Here is a 25,400-nt window from a genome sequence, read left to right on the forward strand (position 1 = left end):
CTCATATAATAGTATAATAAAAGTTGCATTAGTCAGACAAGTTCAGGTAGCAACATGATATACCGGTATATTTGCCATATGAACAAATCAGAATTGCTGCATTTGCTTCACTTAATGGCTTCACTGCATTCATTCAGCTTTTTGATTCCAGCACAGCATTCATGCTTCTGCCTCGAGCACTAAGGCTTCCAACTCATCATTGGTTTCAGTGCTGGTCAGACTCTCTGTGTGAGACCCTGCTTTCATAAAACTGCCTCAAAACTTTTAGCTCTGTCATCGCTACTGCTCTTGCTTCCACCGCTAAACCGGACAGAATGTATTAACACACTGTGACACACTACAAGATAGCTAAAACTGTGTGTGTGTGTGTGTGTGTGTGTGTGTGTGTGTGTGTGTGTGTGTGTGTGTGTGTGTCTGTGTCTGTGTCTGTGTCTGTGTCTGTGTGTGTGTGTGTGTGTGTGTGTGTATGTGTGTGACCACCTCCAGGCCAGACTCTGCAGAAGGATACCTGTCTCCCTGTCAGTCTGTGAGCCGAAACGGGGAGAATTGGGAGAATGAGTCCACCACCTCATCTGTGGCATCCAACACTGAGTATACAGGTACCCTCAGCTCAGCTGTCAATCAAACAGGACTCATACACAATGATGGCCATCATTATGGTTCATTAGGAATCTCTGTGCATGCTCATCAACCAGTTTTCAAGAGCTGCTTTCAAGAGACTAGACCCTGAATCTTTGCTATCAAGTTTAAAAAGAATAATTGAAGAGCATGTCAAGAGCAACCGAAACTTCTTTGCCTTTTAATGTCTTAGGCTACTATACCTTTTTCAGGTCATCCACATCCTATTCGTTCCTACTATGGTTTTTTCTGCATTATCTCTCTGTTTGTTCATCTTAGTATCATGTATTAGGCCCTCTAAAGGGGTTTCTTCACCTTAAAATAATGTTTCAAAAATAATTTTGATGGTACATAAACTCTTAGTTTATATAGTGTAGTGCGAATGGCACTTCTGCCACACTCTGAGCAGGGCTTATCGCTTGTAAAACAGCCAGGAAGTTTGGTGTTCGGGTAGGAACACTGCCCCCACTCCGAAATCGAAAAGGAAAAGAGCTGCTATGCTACAGGAATTCGGAAATCTCTTTCTACTGTTGTCGGTGCATCTATATTGTATCGGAGTTATGTTCATACTTTGTTGCAAAACACATTTAGTTAGTTTATTGTGTTTATTGCGCTTCTGAACTGTAGGGGGCCCTGAGAGCAGATCTCCTTTAATATTGTCGTCGATTGACTCCATTTAACTGTAGTTGTATTACACCGTTCCGTTGTGGGCACCGCATATTAGAGGGTGGTGATGAGTGCTGTTTACCTGATGAAGTGAAAGTTTAGTAAATTCCAAGTAATATGGCAAAGGCACAACATGCGCTTTCTGTGAAGGCGATATTTACGCTACCTTTGTTCATCTGCCCTAAATGTACTAAAAATACATGACTTTGTCTCATTCTATTCCAGGGCCAAAGTTATACAAGGAGCTAAGCTCTAAATCCAACAAATACATCATTCAGAACGCACTAGCCCACTGCTGCCTGGCTGGCAAGGTCAATGAGGGTCAGAAAAACAAGATACTGGAGGTAAGCCATTTGTCAAAACAAGTTTCACTTTTGATTAAGGTTTGTTACTCCGGAGGGCGCTGTGGAGCAACTCGCTACAGCGCCCGTACCATATACGGGTTCAAGTCTGACCTGGGTCATTTCCCGATCCCACCCCATCTCTCCCTCCCAGTCATTTCCTGTCAGTCTCTCACTGTCCTATCAAACATAAAGGCAAAAAGCCCCAATATATACTGTTTATATACTATACACTATTTCCCTGTTTGCTTTCAATTTCACAGGAAATGGAGAAAAGCGAGTCCAACAACTTCCTGATTCTCTTCCGAGACTCTGGATGCCAGTTCCGATCTATCTACACGTACTGTCCAGAGACAGAGGAAATCACGCGCCTGGCCGGCTTCGGGCCCAAGGCCATCACACTGAAGATGATCGAAAGCCTGTTCAAGTACAATTCAGACAAGAAACAGTTCAGCCACATTCCCGCTAAGACCATGTCGGCCAGCGTGGACGCCATTACCATCTTTGGCCACCTGTGGCAGACCAAGAAACAGGGAACGCCCAAAAAGTTCCAACTTCTTAAATCTTAGTCTAATCAGGACTGCTGGTTTCTCCTCTGATGTAACAAAAAGACTCATTCAACCAACACCTCACTGTAAACATTGGATTTGCGATACAGCCTAAAAAATATAGTTCCACTATTCAGAGTATTTCGCCTTGTCCGCTCACCTGGACAGTGTTTGACATTAGTGACATGATGAACAACTTGAATGTAAACAAACAAAATAATTAGGCCGGCTTCATCTGATGTCCATTATGCAAGACCCCAGTGCTGGGTTTTGTGTACTTTGTGTGTTGCACATGAGTGTTTATGTGCGTATGTGTGTGTATCTGTGCCAAAATCAGCGAGAGGGAAAGGTGCCTATATGGTGGACGGAGGTTCGAAGCACTGAATGTCACTCTGTGTGGAAAGAGTTATGTGGTTTTGTTCTTATGTTGCCTTTGGTGGCCTTAGGCTTGGCTTTGTTCAGTTGTGGATACCCCGTCCCAAAGCTGATGTGTCACCTACATGATATCAGTTGAACTGTGGTAAGTGAAATGAGTGAAAAGGTGAGAGAAACTTATTCAAGACATAGGCCAAAAAGTTTTGCTTTTGGCAAGAGATGGTTCAATTGTGGGAAGCATTCAAGAAACTAAGACTTTTTTTAACACATTGTCATTATTTTGTAATATTCACAAAGGAGGTAGTTACTGAGTGGGAAACAAATATCCTTTGGTTTACCAGCACTTAAACATTTCCTTCTGTTACATGCACCAATGTGAACTTTGAAATCACTGGTTTTCTTGCTCATCAGTGTGGAGCATTCATGGAGAACCAGTATGGTAAAGAAATTAATAATTGTTTGTATATAATGGCAACTTCATTGGAACAAGCTTATCATGTAGAATTTGACTTGTGAATATGAGGCCTTTTCATCCGAGAGAACTAAGTGTATTTACATACCATGGATAGACCTATTCAGCTTTAGACGAGTAAAAAAAAAACCTCACAAATCCACAATTATGCAGTCCATCCTAATTCCTATATATTGAGCTGGATGTTTGTAGCCAGCAGAAACGCCTCCATTCTTAGCCACAGATTGAACTGTTGGGGTACATGTAACACCATAAACAATCCTTAAATATCGTATTATGATGCTTCCACATAGTTGATGCCTAATGTCGCTAAATGAATTACTAACTTATATCAAGTAAACTGGTAAAAGTGTGTGTTGAAAAAAACATGTTTCATTTGCAGGGCTCTGTTTTATATTATTATTTTTTTCCCCATTATCTTCGCATCTTGAACAGTGAGAGATTGTTTTGTATCTTTTAGGTCACTCTTTGTTTTAACTTGTTTATGATGTACATATATAGTTTGTCATATGAAAGTATTTTGGAAAGCCATTTATTACATATAATTTACATAAAAATGAGAACAATATGTATATTGTTATGCAAAATTGATCATTGTCTTTGTGTACGGCAAAGCAGGACCAAGAAGGTGAGGCAGTGAAGAAGAGAGGTATTGAACTGAAAAGTCAAAGATGTATTAAGTTGTAATAAGAGTGTCAAACATTGCTTTTTTCCACATCCAGCATTTAAATTGTGTTTATTCATGTTATCATTTTGTATTTGTTCCATGCCATGTTTAACCTGTATATATAAATACAGATTTACATCAAATCTATGAGAGTATGTGTATTCTATAATTGTCTAACATTGTGTTTAAACTTGTTTTTTTTTCTGATTAAACATATGAGGGTGGAAACAGTATATCACAATGATACACAGAAAATACATCCACAAAATTTGTGAATGCCTAGCAATGCATGCATTGTGTAAATAATTACAAGACAAGTGTGAAAAGAGCATGTTGGAGTTGATATGGGTCACTGTCCTGGATTATAGATGATGGCTCAGGTAGGCCAATCGTTCTGTAGGCTTCCTCTATTGCAACCAAAGAACCATGCATTTGTGCGTGGGTCCTGTTCATTATTCATGTCACAATCAAAAATGGTCAATAAGGTGAGTAGGCCTACATTGATAATAGGCCTAAACGTGTAACCTCAACGCATTTTTCATTCTGTCATCTCTGATCAATTCTTTTGTTTGACGTGTTTGCCAGTATCCTATTGGGCAATTTTGAGCAATGTGGTGTTCTGATTGTATGATCATGATAATTTGCCAACTGTTTAAAGTAAGCATAATCCAGAATAAAATGGATTATGCTTACTTTACATAAAAAAGAATATGATGACCGATATCAATCAGAATGCACCAAAACAAGAATAGACCTAGTAATTGTTGCCATCCATTCAAATGCTTCTCAATTCATTGCTGTAGCCTAAGCATAAGGCATTAATTGTCCATCTGTTGTAGGCTACTTGCACTGGCTTCAACCTGTCAGGTTTGCCAGCACAGCGAAGCGGCGGTCATATAGGTTTAGTCAGATTTTTTTTTCGCATGGCCAAATTTCCGTCAAGGATTCCCGGGACACTGAAAGACCGGGGTACACGAAACTTGGTGGGCATGTAACCCCACATGGATAGCATGGAACCATCATTTTTCATTTTGATCTGTAGCCCCCCCGCTGGACTGGACCCTCCGAAAGGAGGGTAGGGCAGACACAGTTTTCTGTGAATATCTCGAGAACCGTAGGGTTTAGGAGGACCATTTTTTTTGTATGTTGATCTCAAGGGGCCATGTCAACCCATTCCATAACCACTCATTTCATGTATAGCACCACCTAGTAAAACACAAAAAAGTAAAAATGAGGTGTTGTAATCGCAGGTATCTGTGATCTAACATACTCAAAACTGCACGAAATTGGAAGTGTAGGATCATTATGACACCCTCTGAATGCACGCCAAGTTTCGTGGAATTCCGTTCATGGGGGGCCACACAATAAATTAATTTATGTTACTATACACCAACTGGCCTGTAGGTGGCCGGAGGCAGTTTTATGTGAATATCTCGAGAACCGTAGGGCCTAGGAGGACCACCTTTTTTTTGTATGTTGGTCTTAAGGGGCCATGTCAACCCATCCCATTACCACTTATTTCATGTATAGTGCCACCTAGTTAAAAATTAAAAAGCAAAACATTAGGTGTTTTCATCACAATATCTCTGGCTGTCAAAACTGCACGAAATTGAAAGAGTAGGATCATTATGACACCCTCCGAATGCTTGCCAAGTTTCGTGAACTTTCGTTCATGGGGGGCCTTACAATAAAATAATTTATGTGTACATTTAGTGACCGTACACCAAGAGAGTTTTCTGTGAATATCTTGAAAACCATAGGGCCTAGGATGATACATTTTTTGTGTATGTTTGCCTCCAGGGGTCATGTTAACCCATTCCATATGCACACATGTGCATAAACAGATATACACGCACACACATACATTCACAGTAATCATACGTATGAGACATACACACACAGTAGATATATGTACGCATGCATGCACATGCACACACACAGGCACACCCACAAGCACATGCACACATGCACACACACACACACACACACAAACACGTACACGCACACATGCACACAATTCAACACATGCATGTACATGCACAAACACAGGCACATATTCAGGAACACACACAAGCACACACACACCCACACACATAAACATGTACACGCACACATGCACACAATTCAAGAATTTCTCAGAATTATGAACAAGATGGGGGTGGGGTTGTATAAAAAGATGCAAGATGGGGGTGGGGTTGTATAAAATGAATTTTACATGTGAAATCTATGAACTAATCATGTTTTGGTACTTGTTGTCTAGCAGATACCAGTGAGACAGTTAGAATCATATATGCCTTTCAGCGTGATTTATTTTTGTGAAAAAAATGTGCTGGACTGGGCGGCGGTCATATTTTGTACCGCTCTGCGGTACATCTAGTTTCTGGGGTTATCGTTCTGTCTTGACAAATTGGGGCAAGTGACCCTATCCACAACGCACTGCATGATAGTGGACCTTGCTCATTATTCAATATGCCCATGCATATTGAGCTATTTCTGTAATTGGGGAAACTGATAGTCGTGGGAACGTTCTCAGGGTGGTTGTCTGATGAAAACTGAACAGCCAGGGTTTCTCGAAGCGACTTCGGAAGAATGCGTGAACCTGATTGGTTAGTTGGTCAGCTTGACAACCAGAGGCTGGGTGGTAACTGTCTGTGGAAGAAGACAACAGAAGAGAAAACAATCAAGATTACGCAGTTTTACAACAAAAACATTGCGACAGTGCGACAGTAAATCCCATAGACTGCCTATTGAATTCATGCATACGTAGAGACAAGCCGGTGAGTTCAAATCTTGTGTCGCTCCCTTGTTTTTGTTCTTGTGGAAGTCAGAGGAAACGGGGTTTGGCTGGTAACGTCAGCTAGCCGACGCATGTCTTCGTACGGTTTGCTTAGCCATTCGCATTCTCTGGCTATGTCATGTTCTGAATCTGTCATAGCCCCCGATTTGAGTGCGTTGCTCAGTTTCCACTATGGGTAGTGGTAGTTGCTGGCTTATCAAACCCTTCTGGCATGCGACATATTTATATCTGAAGCATCGCGCAATTGTGTAATTGTATCTACATTTTACTATTTTATTATTTTGAAGCCCCGGCATTTAACAATTGGATTTATCTCAGGTAACCTAGCATACAGGGATGCGATTGAGTCCGTTATCATCTAGGATAACGTTAAGTCGCTTGTTAGCAATCTAGTTAGTATCAGAGTCAATTAGTCTTTCATTACAGAGTGTGTAACCGTAGCACATGGAAATTGTAGTCAAATGTGTTTTTCTTCTTGGTATGTTACGTCTAACGTGCATTGATCCAGCAGATATTCTTACGGATCCGCCCATGTGGATGTAAAGATAGCTGGCTGGCTAGCGGTTAGCCATCGCTAATAATCAGCCATAGTCAGGCTAGCCTTCTGTTCATGTTGAACAGCAATGATGTTTACTGTAGCAAACTTATCTACGGTAGTTCATGATGGAGAGTCGCATGACAGCACTGACTGACTGCATTATCTGTTCTCTCAAAGTTTCCCACAGCTGAACGATGCTGTTAATCCGTTTAAGATTAGCTTAACTTTAAATTGTGCCCTGTGATGTTTTTAGAACTGGTTGTCTTTGACATTCTTGAAATAACTTTGACAGAAAGTTTGTCGCATGTTATCCCTTTGCATAAACCTATACTAGCTACTTAACTGTTTTAGATTGAAAAGTTTGCTGTTTACTTATACATGATGTCATTGTTGTGCCTGAACGCGTTCATTGAACGAAAGTTCATGAACTCGTTCATATTTTGAGCGAACATGTACTGAATTTACTGTATTACTACTGATGAACGGTACTCTGAACTCGTTCATTCTGGTGTCTCTGAACGGCACGCTCCCTCAGTTTAACTTCGTTCAATAGGGTGCCAGATTTCAACAGAGCCTGCCAAGCGAAAACCCGGCTAAAACACACCGTAAACAGGCCTTAATATTGCAGCATGTACAGTAGGCCACCATTTCTCAAACTATGGGCCGTGGTCCGCAACGTGGACAATGCTGCAGAGTGAAATTATTCCCGGGGCATCGTCTGATAATTTGCTGCGCAATTGATCAAGGAACCGCGGACAGAAAAAGAAAACAAACGTTTCTGCAATTAGTAGGAAATATGCATGTGTGTGCACGTCTGTGCGAGAATAACGTTGGTATCTCGATAACGTTGGTATCAAAGCTAAGCTTCAACCTATTGGAAGGCTATTTAATTATGAAACGACATTTAATAGAATGACGTGGATTTATGCAACTTTCATAAAAATCAGAGCACAGACTATATAATACACTGTCTAGCATTAAGTATTAAAGTCAGCCAAATGTAATTAAATAGCATATAAATATTCTATCAGTGTATGATGCTTGCATGAGGAAAACATCCCAAAACAATGGGACACATATAATTGCTGTTGTTTTGAGAAGTATTTCTCATGCAAGCATCATGCAACAATGCTATTGTAGGCCTACTGTAATTATATTTTACATAAGTAAAGCAGTACTCTGATGTGCATGTTTTCACAAACTTTTGTGAACAATCTTAGCACATTAAACATTGACTGTTTTGAAGTGCATGTATAGCAATATAGTATAAAAATAATAATAATTGTGATATCATTATAATTTGATGGGGGGTGGGAGGAGGGGTGGGTTCATGTAGGTGGGCCCTATGACCCCAAAGTATGCCTTGAATGGGCCTCAGGTCAAAGAAGTTTGAGAAAGGCTGATGTAGACGACAAAGCAGCAAGGAGGCATTGTATGATCATTTAAACAAGTTTTATGACAAGGTCGGTGTGGATGGGAAAAATCGTACATTTCTGTGCAAACTTAGGGGCAGCCGTGGCCCACTGGTTAGCACTCTGGACTTGTAACCGGAGGGTTGCCGGTTCGAGCCCCGACCGGTGGGCCACGGCTGAAGTGCCCTTGAGCAAGGCACCTAACCCCTCACTGCTCCCCGAGCGCCGCCGTTGTAGCAGGCAGCTCACTGCGCCGGGATTAGTGTGTGCTTCACCTCACTGTGTGTTCACTGTGTGCTGTTTGTGTTTCACTAATTCACTGATTGGGTTAAATGCAGAGACCAAATTTCCCTCACGGGATCAAAAAAGTATATATACTTATACTTAAACTTTGCCCGCACTTCAGTCACATCCACAGCAAACCTGAAGCGGCACATTGAACTGAAGCACCTGGCTAGCCTTTCAAGCTATGTGCAAGCCAATAAAAAAATCAAAAGACAGTCAAGACAGATCCTCAACCCAAAATAACTGCATTCTATATGGGCTGTGGCAATAATTTTTAAAAATAATAGCTCGCAGCAACATATGAAAAAAAAGAACTATGAACTAGTTCATTTTTGGAAAGTGTGAACTTAGTTCAAAATTTTGAATTATGAACTATGAACTGAACTAGTTCATTTTAAAATTTGTGAACTGAACTTTGAACTAGTTCACGTAGAAAGTGAACTTTCCCAACACTGCCTGATGTCATGAAGATGACCTTATGTCTTTTAACTCATATCCATTTTAGCTGGACACCATGACTGCCGAGGAGATCATAAATGTGAAGGAAGTCGAGATCATCAAAGTGATCTTGGACTTCCTAAACTCCAGAAAACTCCACATCAGTATGCTAGCCCTAGAAAAAGAGAGTGGCGTCATCAACGGCCTCTATTCTGACGACATGCTCTTTTTAAGGTATTTCAATTCTATATGTTATTACTAATATAGGGAAACAGATGCCTTATACTTGATTGAATAGTTCCTGGAGCTTTTCTTTCAGTTGTGCCAGGAAGGGGCATTCCTAAGGGTAGCCGGACATTGAGAGACTGAATGAGTTAGGCCTCCTTTTCAACTCAACAAGTTGCAGTTTTTAACAAAGTGACCATTCATGTGTTGTGTCTTTCATTGTTCCATTAATTACACTGTGCATGTGATAGCTGGTGCATTTCAATGTAGAATAGACAAATCGTTCTTGAAGATTTGTTAAAGCTCAAGTTCGCACAAGGACATGGTTTTGCTGCAATAATGTTGCCGTGTCAGATGAAAATTACCAAACTGTTTGGTTTTGTTTTCTGTGATCTGACCTTTGTCCTGAATAAGACAACTCATCTTGGATGGGCAATGGGATGAAGTCCTGCAATTCATTCAGCCCCTGGAGGGCATGGACAAGTTTGACAAGAAAAGGTGAGCGTGGACAACTCCTCTGTCCAATTAGTTAATCATCCATAGGTACACCATGCATCTTTTGTTCATTACTCTCTAATAAGTCATGCTACAGTTCGCCATTTTGCTTATAACACTGGGATAGGAATAAGAGATGGTGGGGCAGATAAGCATTAAGACTTTCTCCAGCGTCCCACTGAGCTACGGGAACTGATGTGATAAATCCCTAGAGATGTTACGGTAGTAGTGAGTGAACTGGCGTCAGTTTCCAGAGACAAGCAGCTCTTGACGAGTCATTTTGTGTCTACAGATTCCGCTACATCGTCCTGAAGCAGAAGTTTCTGGAAGCGCTGTGTGTCAACAACGCCATGTCTGCGGAGGACGAGCCCCAGCATGTGAGTGACGGGTGTAACCGTGGGAACAGTGATTACAGAGCAGCATTCTTTTTTAAAAGCACTTTTCATCTTCTGAAGCACTGTGTAGTGGTGTGGTGTGGCAGACAGATTAAAGAGACATTAAAATACAATTTCAAATACTGTTGAAAAATGCAGAAGATACAAGTTCTTTGTCAGTATCTTATAAATAACCTTCTACTACTGATACTTCAAACAATAATAGTACAGAAAAATCATTGTTTTCTAAGTTGTTAGAGTAAGCCTCTTGTCTAAAGTAGAGGAAGTGATTACAATAAGAGCCTCTCGTCCAGCAGGATAATTAGGGTGATGGCGGCCAGAGGATTTCAGAGGAACATGATGTCACTCATAATATACATGTACTGAAGGGTGGTCAATACATTATAGTGATGCTAGTGTCAGCAGTACATGAAACACCTATGTACTGCAGTACTTAAGAATGCTTTCTATGAAAGTGGTCTGAGCTTCATGGTCTATCATACAAATGTAGATGGCAGATGTAGATTTTATGTACTGAATGTATGCTATGACATCCCATCATCAGTGCAACTAACTTCTATCCTGTTGGGAAAACATCTCACAATGCAGTCTGTGCCCATGAGGTAGTATTGGCCTAAATGGCAAATGCTGCCAGGGTTTTATCAAGTCTGGCCAGGTTAGTCTGCTGCTTGGCTGCACAGTTCATTGACATTTAGCACAAGTGAATGAGCTGCTTTGTTCCCAATGTGAAAAACCTGAAAAATTATGTATGCATTCCAGTCATTGTCTTTACTAATAAAGCAGCTGAGGTATTTATTGGGTGCTGGTACTTTTTCTGAACTTGTATGGCATATATTATGTATTATATACATTATATGCATGTTATTATATGGTATTACATGTGCCACATCTTTACCCGCTACTTGAGCACAGCTTTTGTTTTGCGTCCTGTGCTGCGCAGATGGAGTATACGATGCAAGAGGCGGTGAAGTGCCTACACGCCCTGGAGGAGTTCTGCCCGTCTAAAGAGGACTACAGCAAGCTGTGTCTGCTGCTGACGCTGCCCCGCCTCACGCACCACGCCGAGTTCAAGGACTGGAACCCCAGCACGGCGCGCGTCCACTGTTTCGAGGAGGCCTGCGTCATGGTGGCCGAGTTCATCCCGGCCGACCGCAAGCTGAGCGAGGCAGGCTTCAAGGCCAGCGGCAACCGGCTCTTCCAGCTGCTCATCAAGGGCGTGCTGTACGAGTGCTGCGTGGAGTTCTGCCAGAGCAAGGCCACGGGCGAGGAGATCACCGAGGGCGAGGTGCTGCTGGGCATCGACATGCTCTGCGGCAACGGCTGCGACGACCTGGACCTGAGCCTGCTCAGCTGGATGCAGAACCTGTCGGCCAGCGTCTTCTCCTGCGCCTTCGAGCAGAAGATGCTGCAGATCCACACCGACCGGCTGGTCAAGCCGGCCAAGACCGGCTACGCCGACCTGCTCACGCCGCTCATCAGCAAGCTCTCGCCCTACCCAGCGTCGCCGCTCAGGCGGCCTCAGTCTGCCGACACCTACATGTCGCGCTCGCTCAACCCGGCGCTGGACGGGCTGTCGCACGGGCTGGCCGGGCAGGACAAGCGGACCGGGGGGTCGGGAGGTGGTAGCGGTGGTGGTGGAGGAGGAGGAGGGGTAGGGGGAGGAAGGGGGATTATCTCACCCATGTCGCACTCCTTCGCCAACTTTCAGTATCCAGGCGGGCAGGGGTTGAGCCGTAGCCTGATGATGGAGAACTCAGAGTGCCACAGCATCTTCGAGGAGTCTCCAGAGAGGTAAGGAAGCTGTTGTTTATGTTTATGAAGTTAGCAGTATGTTTAGTTGGATATCTGTTTTTGTTTTCCTATTTGTACTCCCTTGCAGCCACAAAAACAACCAATGTTTTTGCACTTGAGCTCATTAATATTTCATTCATATTTTATATGTAATATTTTATATTAATATTAGATGGAAATAATAGGTAGCTTGCATATTTATTACATTGCTGTTAAACACTACATCAGTGGTTCTGTAGGTGTGACATTCATCAGTTGGGTGTTCAAAGGTACATTCAAGTGAGGGGTTTTCTGAAATAGGTCAAATGTAGCTGCATGCAATGCTAGCCAGAACAGAATCTCCAAGCTGTTTGCGCATTTTGTTTACTCCTTAAGCCTCTGGCAGTTTTGCATGGAAGTGCAGCACAGTGCAGTGGTAATTATCTGGTAAGGAGTGTGGGTTTCAGCCTCCAGTAATGTGGGCTCTCCCTCTCTCGCTCTCTTACTGTTCTCTCTGGTTGGCCAGCTCCAGGACTGACACGCCCTCAGACAAGATGATGAACTCGGCGGGACCCCAGAAGCAGAGGCCAGTCTCAGCCCCAGGAGAGGACGCCCCGACACCGGAGAAGAACGAGGTAGGACGAGGGGCCAGTAACCTCCAACCAGAGGGCTCTTGCAGCCACTAGCATCCAATCAGATAGCTCAGAGGAGCTACTACTAGCATCCAATCAGAGAGCTCAGAGGAGCTACTACTAGCATCCAATCAGAGAGCTCAGAGGAGTCAGAAGCATCCTCAGAAGCATCCACTCAGATAGCTCAGAGGAGCCAGTAGCATCCAATCAGATAGCTCAGAGTAGCCACTACTAGCATCCACTCAGAGAGCTCAGAGGAGTCAGAAGCATCCTCTCAGATAGCTCAGAGGGACCAGTAGCATCCAATCAGATAGCTCAGAGGGACAGGTAGCCTCCAAACAGACAGCTCAGAGGAGCCAGAGCTTGAGAAGGGGGTCAGGAGGAGCGTAGCACAGAAGTAGCCTTGAAAAAAAATGGAAATAGAAAAGTGTCAGAAGCTAAATATACTCAGAGTATTCTCCTTATCCAGCACCCAGCATCTGGGTTTGGTACATCTGTTGATAAATTGAGAGCATGGTTTATTAGAGACTAGCCTGGCTGACACCAGCGCAATCCTCAATTGAGATATTGGTCTGGGCACTCTTGGTTCACTTTTGATTTACAAGGGTCGTAACTAGCGGTCTGGTCTTTTCTGGTCTCCAGGCTAACTAGAGACTTTTTTAAACAATGCTGCCTGTAATGGCTTCACATAATTAGAGATTTCCCTTTTTGCAATATGTACATTTGGGATATGTTCAGATGGCATGTCTGCTTGGGTGTGGTATAGTAGAGGGCTAGATCAGGACCTGTGTCCTCTTCCCTGCCATCTGAGTCCAGGCTGGGTGAATTTACTACCAACTGTCACCATTAAACTGCCAAAGGCCCCTGAGCAGAATCGCAAATCAGCACACACAAGGTTCACCTTCAGCTCTCAGGATGTCATGGTTTACTGCCCCCTCATGATTGGCTGTCACTTGGCAGTGGTGGCGTGACGAATTGCAGTGATCAATGGGGGGGGGGGGGTCTGTTATTGCGGTGCCCACAGAGCAGTGATCCACCTCTTCCTCCTTCTGCATTTGCTACTCCTCCTCCTCTTCCTTCTCTTCATCTTCCTTCATCTGTCCCCCCTGCCCTCCATTTTTCTGTGTCTGGCCGCAGGCCAGCATTGACCCGGGCCCGGGCTGCCGGCAGAGGAAGTGGTGGACTCAAAGGGGAAGTGCTCTGTCTGCAGCCTGCAGGGAGAGAACAGGGTGGGGTAGCATTGCTGTGATTGTGATTCCCCTCTTTTCTCTCTCTCTCTCTCTCTCTCTCTCTCTCTCTCGAGCGCACGTGCATGTTCTTGCTTTCTAAAGCTCTTTAGGAATCTCTTGGAAGCCTGAAAACATGAGCTGTCCATTCAGGCGAGGTGGAGAGTCTATGCCAAGGAGGGGGAGAAGTTGTTTGTGTGGCTATCACAGATTGAGCAGCAGAATCAGTGGGAAATCTTCTGCAAATAAATGCTCGCTTCAAAACGATATCAGAAGTAGTTTCTTTTTGTGAGAATTTCATTTAAAAGAACATATTTAGGGTGAAATGAGTTGGCCTGCTGAGGGCTCCAGATGGACAGATTGGCTAGGATCACATTATCTTGATGCTGTACCCAGGAGGTTGGCAATTCTTCAGAAAGCAATCTTGGCTCCCTGGGTGTAAATATCTCTGTGCCTGGCACTATTTGCCATCTAATTGGATTGTGTACTTTAAAACTGTAACTGCCCTCTAGATCTGCTAGCTCACTTCAGACATGGTGGAGTCTGCTTGTTCGCTAGCCTAGGTCCTGTATGTGGAACATGGGAATGTCCTACTCTCTCAGGAACCTGACCTTTGGTAGTTGCCAACCCCTCTTGAGTGCCCCAAGCTCTTGCCAGCATGGGGTTGATGCCTGACCAAATAGTTTGGTGGGGCTGCCCATAAGAAGGCTACACAGTTATACTAAATACAAGTGTTATTAGATTATCTCTCCTTTCTCAATACCTCTCAGCTCTTTTTATCTCTACCCCAGACTGAACAAATGTGTTTTCTTTGTATCTTTTGTGAATGAATCAAGGTTATTCAGTCTTATTCACCAAGTCATTATGAAATGAGTTGATACAGTGCCAGACACCGTTGGATTTTTCCTCTTTTTCAGTTCTGTCAGACGACGAGTCTCATACTGTGTGTGTGTGTGTGTGTGTGTGTGTGTGTGCCATGTCTATCCCAGCTGCGGAACTCCACGGAGCAGTTTGAGGAGTACTACCGCCAGCGCCTGCGTGTGCAGCAGCACCTGGAGCAGAAGCAGCAGCAGCGGCAGCTCTACCAGCAGATGCTCCTGGAGGGAGGCGTGCAGCACCAGGAGAGCCCGCCCGCCGACAAGCACAACCTCACCGAGGCCTTCCTCAACAGGTCAGTGTTTAACACACCATAACACAACCTCACCGAGGCCTTCCTCAACAGATCACTATTTAACCCATTCACGCTGGATGCTGCATGACGCAACATTGACCCTCCCGCTGGATGCTGCGTAGCGCAGCATGCTTTTTATTTCATGTTTCTAGGTGCTACAGAGGCTTAGATATTAAATTTTGGTAGACGTTGACAATTTTTAGTATGTTTTCAGAAAACCCTCAGGAAATAAGGTTATTTAGTCTAGAATGCCATAGGATTCTATAGGCGTTTTTAGCAGGCATTTTAGGAGTAAATGGGTTAACACACCACACACCTACCCATCAATTAAACCTTAAGATAAACAGATATTGCGTTATTGAAACCGTTAAAGCCACCTGAATTGTATCATCCCAAAAGTGCCTACGCTCCCTCTCAACTAGTAAAATCCGGACTAATAAACCCTTTCACAACACAGTCAGTCCTCCATCCAGATCCATTCCACCGCAACTGACATCTTCATGTGTTATCGCACTGTTTTCACCACAAGTAGGTGAGGGTTCAGTTCATTTTTCATGAAGGCATTAATTGGATTTGAATGCATGACAGGGGGCTAGCAGAGCTGAAATGATTGGAGTTATCCCAACAGCGCCTGTTGATCACTGCCAACTCCTCTCTGCCTTTGAGCTGGCCTTCTAATTTTATCCTGAGAGCTGCTGTTCCGTACAGTCACACGTATGCATGCACACATACACACACACACACACACACGCACGCACACACACACACACATGCACGCATTCACTCACACTTACAGTCTTGCTCACAGGGCTTTATATAGGAGGACAGTCAGACACCAGCCTGGCACACTCCCTCGGGGTTAGTCTGTATGAACTCCCCTGTACTCAAACTGTGTTGTGTTGAGGGAGGAGGTCAGGGTGACAGAGTGTCCCCTAGCAGGACACCTTTAGGGAGAGGGCGTCCTCACCCTCCTCACCCTCCTCTCCTCCTCACCCTCCTCCCTTACCCCTGCAGGGAGCCCCTGGTGCCAGCCTCCCTCTAATGACTCACAGCCTTTTCATATGAGAGTAAGTCCCACAATGGGGACTCTTTTCCACCATCAACTGTGATAAAACCAGTTAGTCCTTCACTAGTTGGAGAGGATTAAGGCTGATAATCGTTACTGATAAGGGCCACATTTGATTACACAGTCGTCATTAATATATAAATGACGAGTAAAACAAATGATAATAGAGATGATATATAAAACTAGTAGTACAGTTAAATGTAGGATGTAACAATGTCATATACAATGTAATATTTTAGTAATTATGTAATTATTTCTATAACTGTAGTAGTCGGTCAAATTTTTAAAAAGGAACAATAGAGAATTCTATAAATCTAGTCATGGAAGCACTTGTCATTTAAGAATTCCTGCTGTGTGTGTCTAATAAATAATTTGGAAGGGGGAGGGAGATCAGAGAGGCTTTGTCCTCTCAGGAGAGTCTGGCGTGGAGCGCCATATGTCAGTAATAAGATGATAATGAGATTTATGACCTGTCTTATGGCCATGTGGAGGCCAGTAATAGTGAAATGATACAGCATAGAGGTGTGCAGACTCCAGACACAGACTTCACGGTGGTGTTAATGTGTCTACAAGAGTTGGCACCTCACAAGACACACACCACACACACACACACACACTCACACACACACACACACACACACACACTATGCATGACAATGAGCCTTGTCTGTTATAAGTCCCATAAGGGATCCTTGGGCCGTGCGGGGGAGTTTGCGTTGTACAGGAGAGAACAAGGGAGGATGAGGTGAGGAGAGGGAACACAAAGCCTGGCAGGGAGCCCCAGATGGTGCAGTGTGGCCAGGGAACAGAGGGGGTGTGTCAAGGGGGGTAAACAGCTCCCTGGAGAGAAGTGTACACACACACACACAGACACTTTCTCTCTGCCTAACTCTTTTTTTTCTTTGCCTGCACCCCTCCCCTCTCCTCTTTGTGTGTTTTAGCTGATGGTGTTTGGGCTGTGCCTGTACACACAGAGCTCAACACCCACGATGCACCTGTTCTGTCTGTCTGTCCTGGAGGGGGTGTTATTATTGTGTGTAGAGCTGAGTAGATGGCATTTAGGGACATGCCGAAAGGTCATGTCTCATGTTCAATGCTGGATTACACCAGACCTGGTTTTCTCTGGGAGTGTGCTTTGGTTGTGCCATGCTTGTATATGCTTGTTGTGACAGAAGGGTTTGGGAAGGTTAGGGTTTAGGGTCAGTGTACCACTTTCATTTCAAGTCCATAGGTTTTCATTTGAGTTCTATTCTTAGATTCGTTTCCATCTCCTTTGCATTCAAATTGTGTTTGAATACCCGTAGTAATATATTTAAAAACAAACTGCTTTGGTGGAGATCTCATTTAGAGTAAACCCAATAATTGTTTTTAGGTGATCCCAACATATACAGATGATGAGTCAGATAGACTTGGATTTTCTATGCGATAACATCATTATTTTAGTGCCCCTCTTTGTCCCTAAATCTCTACATGCCTGCATTATGCTATATTACTGTATAAGGATCATGCTTTACCAAATGATACCAGTTGTGTTTGTAGGCACATGAGAACCCAGGACGTGTGCAGCTGAGCAGCAGCTGAGCTGGCTGGTGTTCCTTAATGTGTGCAGGTCCATCCAGAAGCTGGAGGAGCTCAACGTGGGCATGGACGACCTGGGGGAGGACGTGCAGGCCCTGACCCAGCAGTGCAACGGCCAGGCGGAGAACGGCAGTACCAGCGTCGTCTCCGATATGTCCAGCTCCCTGGGGGACGTGGTGGTGTGCAGCACCCCGCAGAGGACGGCCATGAGGCAGGGGGCTCCGCCCATCAGCGAGTCCCCAGTCCGCTCCCCAAGGTCAGACTCTTCAACCCTTTCGGACTACCAATTGATTAATCGGTGAAATAATCAAAAGATTAGTCGATTATGAATACAATTGTTAGTCCTATTATAGATTTATATATAAATTTACATTCTGCATTTCTATATTTATGATATTTGTGTGTGAGAGGAGCAAGTGGAGTGTTAGTCATATGTGCTTGCCATAGTCATCAGTGCGTTAGTAATGTGAATTATTATGCATGAATGCCAAGTGTAGTGTCAGATATTACATAATGAAACAGAAGCAGTTGCTCTTTTATTGCCAAAGCACATGCAGTATGTTTCAGTATTAAGGGATTATATTCTAGATTGGTGGCTCCCTGCTTTGGATTGTAAATTGTAAATAGTCCCTGCTTTGGATTGTAAATTGTAAATAGTCCCTGCTTTGGATTGTAAATGGTAAATAGTCCCTGCTTTGGATTGTAAATTGTAAATAGTCCCTGCTTGCTCTGTTGGGTGCATGTGTAGTGTACTGTATGTACCTGCAGACTTACCCATGAAAGCAGCAGTCATTGTTATTGATGTTTTATTTTCCTCCAATAACATATACAGTGCAATACAACTTTCTAAAATATAATGTTGTAAAATGACTAAAAGGGGACATTTGATCAAGAGTAGAGTGGCAATATATTTACCGGCCCTCAAAGAACTCAAAGAACCCTAGAGTTGAAATCAGTGCAGACAGTGTTAATTTTGCAATCAGACTTGCGTAGGTGACCTTTAATGTCCCTGTTCTGTGCCCAGTGTCCCGCGGGATAAGTCAAAACCTGGCTCAGGACTGGAGGATTCTGGTGGCACCAAAACCCCCTCCAAGGACCCAGAGGTGAGTTATTAAAGGAAGTTGATGTTATTTTCATTTTCATATTATGTTATATAGGTATAAGGTAAAACGGATAAAGAATTACTATGAATATAAGTGAAGCTCCCAGATTCTCTTCGGCACCACTTCAGAATGTTGATAGAGCAGAGTAGCTAACCTCTCACAGACTCTTCCGGAATCTCCCCTTAGCATCCCGACCACTCAGCTTAATAGCTGCTCAGTTACAAACTACTTGGTGCATGGCTTTGCGACTGTCAGGTCATGTCCACACATGTAACTGTAAAACTGTGCGTTAGCTTCAAATAGAGCTCATTTGATGCATTTTCATGCATCATTTTCCAGATTTGATTCCTTTAGCCTTTGGCACAGTGTTGTTCAGTGTGCGGAGTGTGTACGGATGCATTACATCCTAGTACATACTGTATCTTTGCATGTAACACCAGATTCATTTGTAAGAACATTATTTGACCAATCCGATATAGACTTACCATGTATGTAACATGTATGCACTGGTAGTTATAGTGCACTAATTAGGGTATGCATACTAGCTATCTATTTACAACATACTGATGTCTACTTGACATGGACTCGGTGATATGGTACGTGTTCAGTGAAGGGTGTGTGCTTGTCTTGTGAGTTTGGAAGTGGACAGTAGGTCTGTTTGGACATGAGGCAGGGTTGTGTCTGAGATACAGCTGTTTGTGGACTGTGTGAGTTCATTGGTGGGGTTTTAATTAAGGCTTCTGTCTAAGCTGCTCGGCCCCTGCTGACTCAGTCACACAGTCACACTCTCTTGTCTCCCACAGAGATGTAAACACACACACATATACATCTACACTCTCTTACACACACGGATACATCTACACTCTCTTATACACACGCATGCAGTCAGAAAAAGAGACATACACATCTCAGTCACTAGGCAGAATTACAAATTCAAGATTTGCATGTAGTAGTAACATTAACGTTCTAATCTGTGTGGGGGATTAATTTTGTCCCTTAGATTAGAAGGGGCCAACACTCTGCACTGTCGTGTGTGTGTGTGAAGATTGTGGTGTGTGTGTGTGTGTGTGTATGAGAGAGAGGATGCATGTCAGTGTTATCTGGTCATCCTGTTACACTGGATTAATCTGTGAAGCCTGTTGAGTGGTGCTCATCGGGTCATCTCCGGGTGGCGTCTGTCCGTCTGGCGCAGGGTGAGAAGGCCAAAGCCACGTTTGTGGCCGTCAACACTCTGGAGGACACTCAGGCGGTGCGCGCTGTCGCCTTCCACCCCACGGGGGCGCTGTACGCCGTGGGCTCCAACTCCAAAACACTGCGTGTGTGTGCCTACCCAGACGCCCTGGACACAAGGTGAGCACAGACACAGCTGGTAAAAGGTCCCAGTAATTTTTTTTTTTTTTTTAAAGTCTGAACTCTAATGTACAATTATCAAATGAAGTGTTGAGGATGTTTCTCAACTTATTGGGTTATTTGGATAACATCCACAGTGTAAATAACAGAGGATCAGGATGCTAACAAAAACTAAATAAACACATAATAAACAAACATGTACTGTAGGTCACTAAGGATGAAACCATCTGCTAATTTGAGTCCATTAAAATGGGAAACCAAGTGTTTGTGCATTAAGTCGAGGTGTTTGGGTGCTTGTTGTGTGTGGCAGGGGGTCGGGAACACCCAAACCGCCGGCAGTCCGCTTCAAGAGGAACAAACACCACAAGGGCTCCATCTACTGTGTGGCCTGGAGCCACTGTGGACAGCTGCTGGCCACTGGCTCCAACGACAAATATGTGAAAGTACTGCCCTTCAACGCAGAGACCTGCAACGCCACAGGTGTGTGTGTGTGTGTGTGTGTGTGTGTCTAAGACAGTGAGAGGAGTTCCCATTGATATTGGGAATACATGGGGCTATGTTTTGAGCAATGTTGCTGGGCGATCACTTAACCGGTTCCATATGCTCTGATTGGATGATCATGATAATATGGCTACTAATGATCGTCTAGTAAAACATGTTGACCAGTATCAATGGGAATGTACCGGTATAACAATACTAAGGAATGTTGACCAGCAACATTCACAAATGAGTTGACTTGTGTATTATAAGCCCAAGATTTAATGTCGTGTCAGGATACTTTCTCTGATGCCATTATTACTACTTCCTGCAAATCAGCTCTCAGCCATCTGGTAGTTTAGTACTGTCGGTAAATAACACTGGACTGACATTGACATGGTGTGTGTGTGTGTGTGTGTGTGTGTGTGTGTGTTTTGCAGGCCCTGATCTTGAGTTCAGCATGCATGACGGCACCATTAGAGACCTGGCCTTCATGGAGGGGCCGGAGAGTGGGGGGGCCATCCTCATCAGTGCCGGCGCTGGGGACTGCAACATCTACACCACTGACTGCCAGAGAGGACAGGGCCTGCACGCGCTCAGTGGACACACAGGTACACACACCAACACACACACACACACACACACACACACACACACACACACACACAAACACACAGAGAGACTACACAGACTTAGGTTCCCATATTTGTGTATCCTCCTCTCAGGTCACATCCTGTCTCTGTACACCTGGGGAGGCTGGATGATTGCGTCCGGCTCCCAGGACAAGACCGTGCGGTTCTGGGACCTGCGGGTGCCCAGCTGTGTGAGGGTTGTGGGGACAGGCTTCCATGGCTCAGGTGGGTCCCACTCCAATATAAGTATAAGTAAGTATATATAATCTTTTGATTCCGTGAGGGAAATTTGGTCTCTGCATTTATCCCAATCCATGAATTAGTGAAACACACACAGCACACAGTGAGGTGAAGCACACACTAACCCGGAGCAGTGAGCTGCCTGCTACAGCAGCGCTCGGGGAGCAGTGAGGGGTTAGGTGCCTTGCTCAAGGGCACTTCAACCGTGTATGTGGGCATAGGACAGCAGTGCTCAACCACTTCCCCCGCCCACATTTTTCCTACTGGGTCAGTGATCGAACCGGCAGCCATTCGGTTCCAAGCCCAAAGCCCTGACCAGCAGGACACGGCTGCCCTCACGCTTCCCTGGCTACGGATGCTGGTATTTACACTCACTACGAAGAGATAATGTAACGGGCAAGAGATAAGAAAGGAGCGTGTTAAGCTTGGGAATGCATTAGAGAGGAAGAGAAGAGGTTAGCCAAGATGTAGCAACGAGACACGATGGAATGTTCATGGAATTCAGCGACTTGTAGCAAGTTCTGGCGAAATGTATCTGCTAACGATGCCAAGCGTCTTGTGACAAAAAAAGCTAATCTCAACTTTTGAGGCGAGGAGTGATGACCGAGGAGTGAATCTGCACGTGTGTATGGAATGCGGCTGTTGACCCGTCCTTGACCCAGCTGCCCTCGTTGCCCCCACAGGTAGCCCTGTAGCGTCCGTGGCCGTGGACCCCAGCGGGCGCCTTCTGGCGACGGGCCAGGAGGACAGCTCGTGTATGCTGTACGACATCCGCGGGGGGCGCATGGTGCAGACGTACCAACCCCACGGCAGCGACGTGCGCTCTGTGCGCTTCTCCCCAGGAGCGCACTACCTGCTCACCGGCTCTTACGACACCAAGGTCATGGTCACCGACCTGCAAGGTGAGGCTACGAGTGCTTCAGGTTGGGATCAGAACCAGTCAGCTACAGAGCATCTGTGTGTGTGTGTGTGTGTGGGAGTGTGTGTGTGTTTGTAGAAGTAAGGACACATTGGACAGTTATAATGTGTTTGCTATGCATCTATCCATGTTTTTCTTTTCATATAGGTGAAGGTTCATTTTGTCGATTCACAGCACTGATAATGTTTTTTGTTGCTTGCGTTGTTTGTGTGTGTTCTGAAGGAGACCTAACTAAGCCTCTGCCCGTGACTCTGGCGGGTGAGCACGGGGACAAGGTGATCCAGTGCAGGTGGCACACACACGACCTGTCCTTCATCTCCTCCTCCGCTGACCGCACAGTCACCCTGTGGGCGCAAAGCGCCTAGGAGGACAAGCAGCAGAGCCACCTTTAAGCACAGCACAACACAGCACAGAGCAGACTAGTACTTTTCCTCGCCACCAGGGGGAGACGTAAGCACGCCAAGACCAGAGCCGTAGATAGGTCTCTATACACGACTCTGGCCCAGACCTAAACACACTCCACAGCAGTGTCCCTCTTTCTCCTGGCAGAGGGTGTCATGGGGAATGAGTTCATGTTTCAGTGTGCCACAGAGTGTGTGTGCATCTGTGTGTGTGTTTCTGTGTATACTGTGTGTGTGTGTGTGTGTGTGTGTGTGTGTGTGTGTGTGTGTGTGTGTATGTGTGTGTGTGTGTGAGCGAGAGAGAGAGAGAGAGAGAGAGAGAGACGATGAAATGAGGATGTGTACAGTATTGTAGTTCCTGCACCTTTTGTGTTAATTTATTATATTAGTCTATGTGCTCATGAAATGCTTCTAAAAATGATATACCTTCTCTTGACCCAATACCGTATATACTGGTAACAAGACTCAAGATGTTTCCAGTCCATGTGCATACTAAAAAGGTGAAAGAGCTGTTCTGTCAGAAAATGAAAATCATTCCTACTCTGTGTAGACTCCAGACTCTTGTGTAGTGTCTCAGAATGATGTGATCCGCCACATTCCAATGTGCTCGGAAAATAATGAGCATAAAGCAAGAATAGATGCTTTAGCTGAAATGTTGCTCTGTTGGTGCCTTGTGAATTAGGTTCCAGTTTTATCCATTTAAAAAGCTTTACTAATGATAGAAACACAGGGTATGCCACCCTTCTGTGAAAGATCTGTGTGTGTGTGTGTGTGTGTGTGTGTGTGTGTACAGGGGTTCCTGTGTGTCTGTACAGCAAGTCTATCTTATCTTAGAGCAGGCTGAGAAATATAAGGTGAAACTCCTGTAAACACTTCTCCAAGTTATCTGTGCAAAAAGACTGCAAGCGCCTCATCTCACCAATTCCATGTTCTTTGCATAGTTGCAGTACAGATAATAATAATAATTATGATAAATTAATGACAAAGCATGATGTGAACATTTCGGCATTCCTTTCTGGTTCCATAGTCCTTTACTGGAGCATGCGTGTAGCTGCTATTACATGAAGATCAAGTTTTAAGTGCTGCAGACATTTGATCCATTATGAGGCACTCAGTCGGGTAGAAGAACAAAGCAAGTTTCCCAGATAGATGCTGCTGACCGGAGCAGCCAGATCAGAGCCATAGCCAGGTGTCTCTCTAGGTGTTCTCTTAGTGTTGCTGAAGTATTATTTGGATTTTGCAAACGGCCGCTCAATGCTGTCTGAAACCTTTTGATCTGTAATTAGCAGTGTTCTGTAATTATTTGGTAACTATAAATTGATGTTCTATGGCAGCCATCATTGTGCCCGTTGACCTGGCTTGCTTGCGTTTGCAGTTCCACAGAAGTGCGTATGCAGTGTGAACCTTGGGGTTTGGATCAAATATTTGAAAATTCAAAGGCTCATAGGATACATGTTGTAGAACTGTATAGTCTGTTTTATCTCCTTATAGTGTCATACTGTATAGTGGCATTGACAAAATGTAACTGAGGGTTGTGGTCTTCTCAAAAGGGAACAATTTTGTCTGAGAAGCATGTCATTCTAACTATTTTTTAATATTGATTTTCAAAAATGTATTAGTGGCTTGATGTTATGTTAATGTTGCACTTTTTCACAAGGAACTAATATTTTAAAATGTATATTTAAGTTAAATATTTTTGCTTCATGTACAGTCATTTATTTTAACAAAATTATTTACTAATCAGTGAACTAATTCATATTTATTGTTTTATTTTGATGTATATTATAATTTCTTTTAGTTTCTTTAAGTATCTTGTTAGCTTTTATATAAATATGGTGTAAAAAGCGACCAGTTCTGAAAAGTGTGACTGCTGCTGCAATGTTGGAGTAAAGGCCTTTCTGTCACTCATCACAGGCTGAGGTGCTGTTATTTATGTATATAAATCCAGGAGATGATGGTAAAATACTACTAGTAATGAAAGCATGGTGAAACATCCCTGAGGTTGTTAATTTCAGCAAGGGACAGAAATGAACTGAACCGCTGGAGGTGACGCAGGCAGTTAGCTAATATGTTAAAAAGTTACGCTTTTTAGGGATTCTTTATTAAAATATAAAATATATTTTAAAAAATTCCAGTGAGGCTTTGAGTTGTACAATCAAAGTTGTGGTCATCTATATCTTGTCTATAGGCTGTGCAGAACAGCCACCATACGGGTCTCAAAACATTTGAATATCATGAAAAAGTATTTTTTTCCCCCGGTATATTTCAAATACTGAAACTTTCATATAATATAGATTCAATACACATAAAGTGAAATATTTCAAGCTTTCTTTTGCTTTAGTTTTCATCATTCATCTTTATGATTATGGTATAGGCCTACAGCTAATGGAAATCATAAATCTTACAATACAAATACAATTTTGACATACCATTAAGGGGAATCTGGTTAAACAGCTTATGTATTTTATGAAAACCTTCCAGATGTTATAACATTAACTGAGACATGCCCTACCTTCCTCCAAACCATACGCACTAGTCCTGTAGTAGCCTAATGTATTTCCAA

At 43.8% G+C, this 25,400-nt stretch overlaps 2 protein-coding genes across 8 annotated transcripts in view; both read left to right on the top strand.

Moving 5' to 3' along the window:
- Window positions 1–3,830, top strand: part of camsap2b (calmodulin regulated spectrin-associated protein family, member 2b) — a 36,328-nt gene extending 32,498 nt beyond the window's left edge. For all 4 annotated transcript variants that reach the window (XM_042095710.1, XM_042095727.1, XM_042095719.1 and 1 more), the window contains 3 exons: window positions 487–599; window positions 1,510–1,628; window positions 1,889–3,830. In XM_042095710.1, coding sequence (XP_041951644.1) covers window positions 487–599; window positions 1,510–1,628; window positions 1,889–2,194 — 538 coding nt within the window. In that variant the 3' untranslated portion in view covers window positions 2,195–3,830. The remainder of the gene's footprint in view (window positions 1–486; window positions 600–1,509; window positions 1,629–1,888) is intronic.
- Window positions 3,831–6,307: 2,477 nt separating this feature from the next.
- On the top strand, window positions 6,308–24,745 carry wdr47a (WD repeat domain 47a). Of its 4 annotated transcripts, none has more exons than XM_042095885.1 (15): window positions 6,308–6,464; window positions 9,225–9,391; window positions 9,797–9,880; window positions 10,170–10,254; window positions 11,213–12,063; window positions 12,569–12,677; window positions 14,890–15,071; window positions 17,747–17,971; window positions 18,740–18,818; window positions 20,011–20,168; window positions 20,479–20,648; window positions 21,086–21,284; window positions 21,315–21,502; window positions 22,201–22,419; window positions 22,659–24,745. In XM_042095885.1, the coding sequence occupies exons 2-15, from the start codon at window positions 9,234–9,236 to the stop codon at window positions 22,799–22,801; spliced, it is 2,850 nt and encodes a 949-aa protein (XP_041951819.1). In that variant the 5' UTR covers window positions 6,308–6,464; window positions 9,225–9,233; the 3' UTR covers window positions 22,802–24,745. The 4 variants fall into 4 exon arrangements, with proteins under 4 accessions (XP_041951819.1, XP_041951825.1, XP_041951806.1 ...); XM_042095891.1 differs by having other exon boundaries at window positions 21,086–21,256; window positions 21,371–21,502; XM_042095872.1 differs by having other exon boundaries at window positions 21,086–21,502.
- The last annotated feature ends 655 nt before the right edge of the window (window positions 24,746–25,400 follow it).

Source organism: Alosa sapidissima, chromosome 1, assembly GCF_018492685.1.
Source record: "Alosa sapidissima isolate fAloSap1 chromosome 1, fAloSap1.pri, whole genome shotgun sequence".
NCBI lineage: Eukaryota > Metazoa > Chordata > Actinopteri > Clupeiformes > Clupeidae > Alosa > Alosa sapidissima.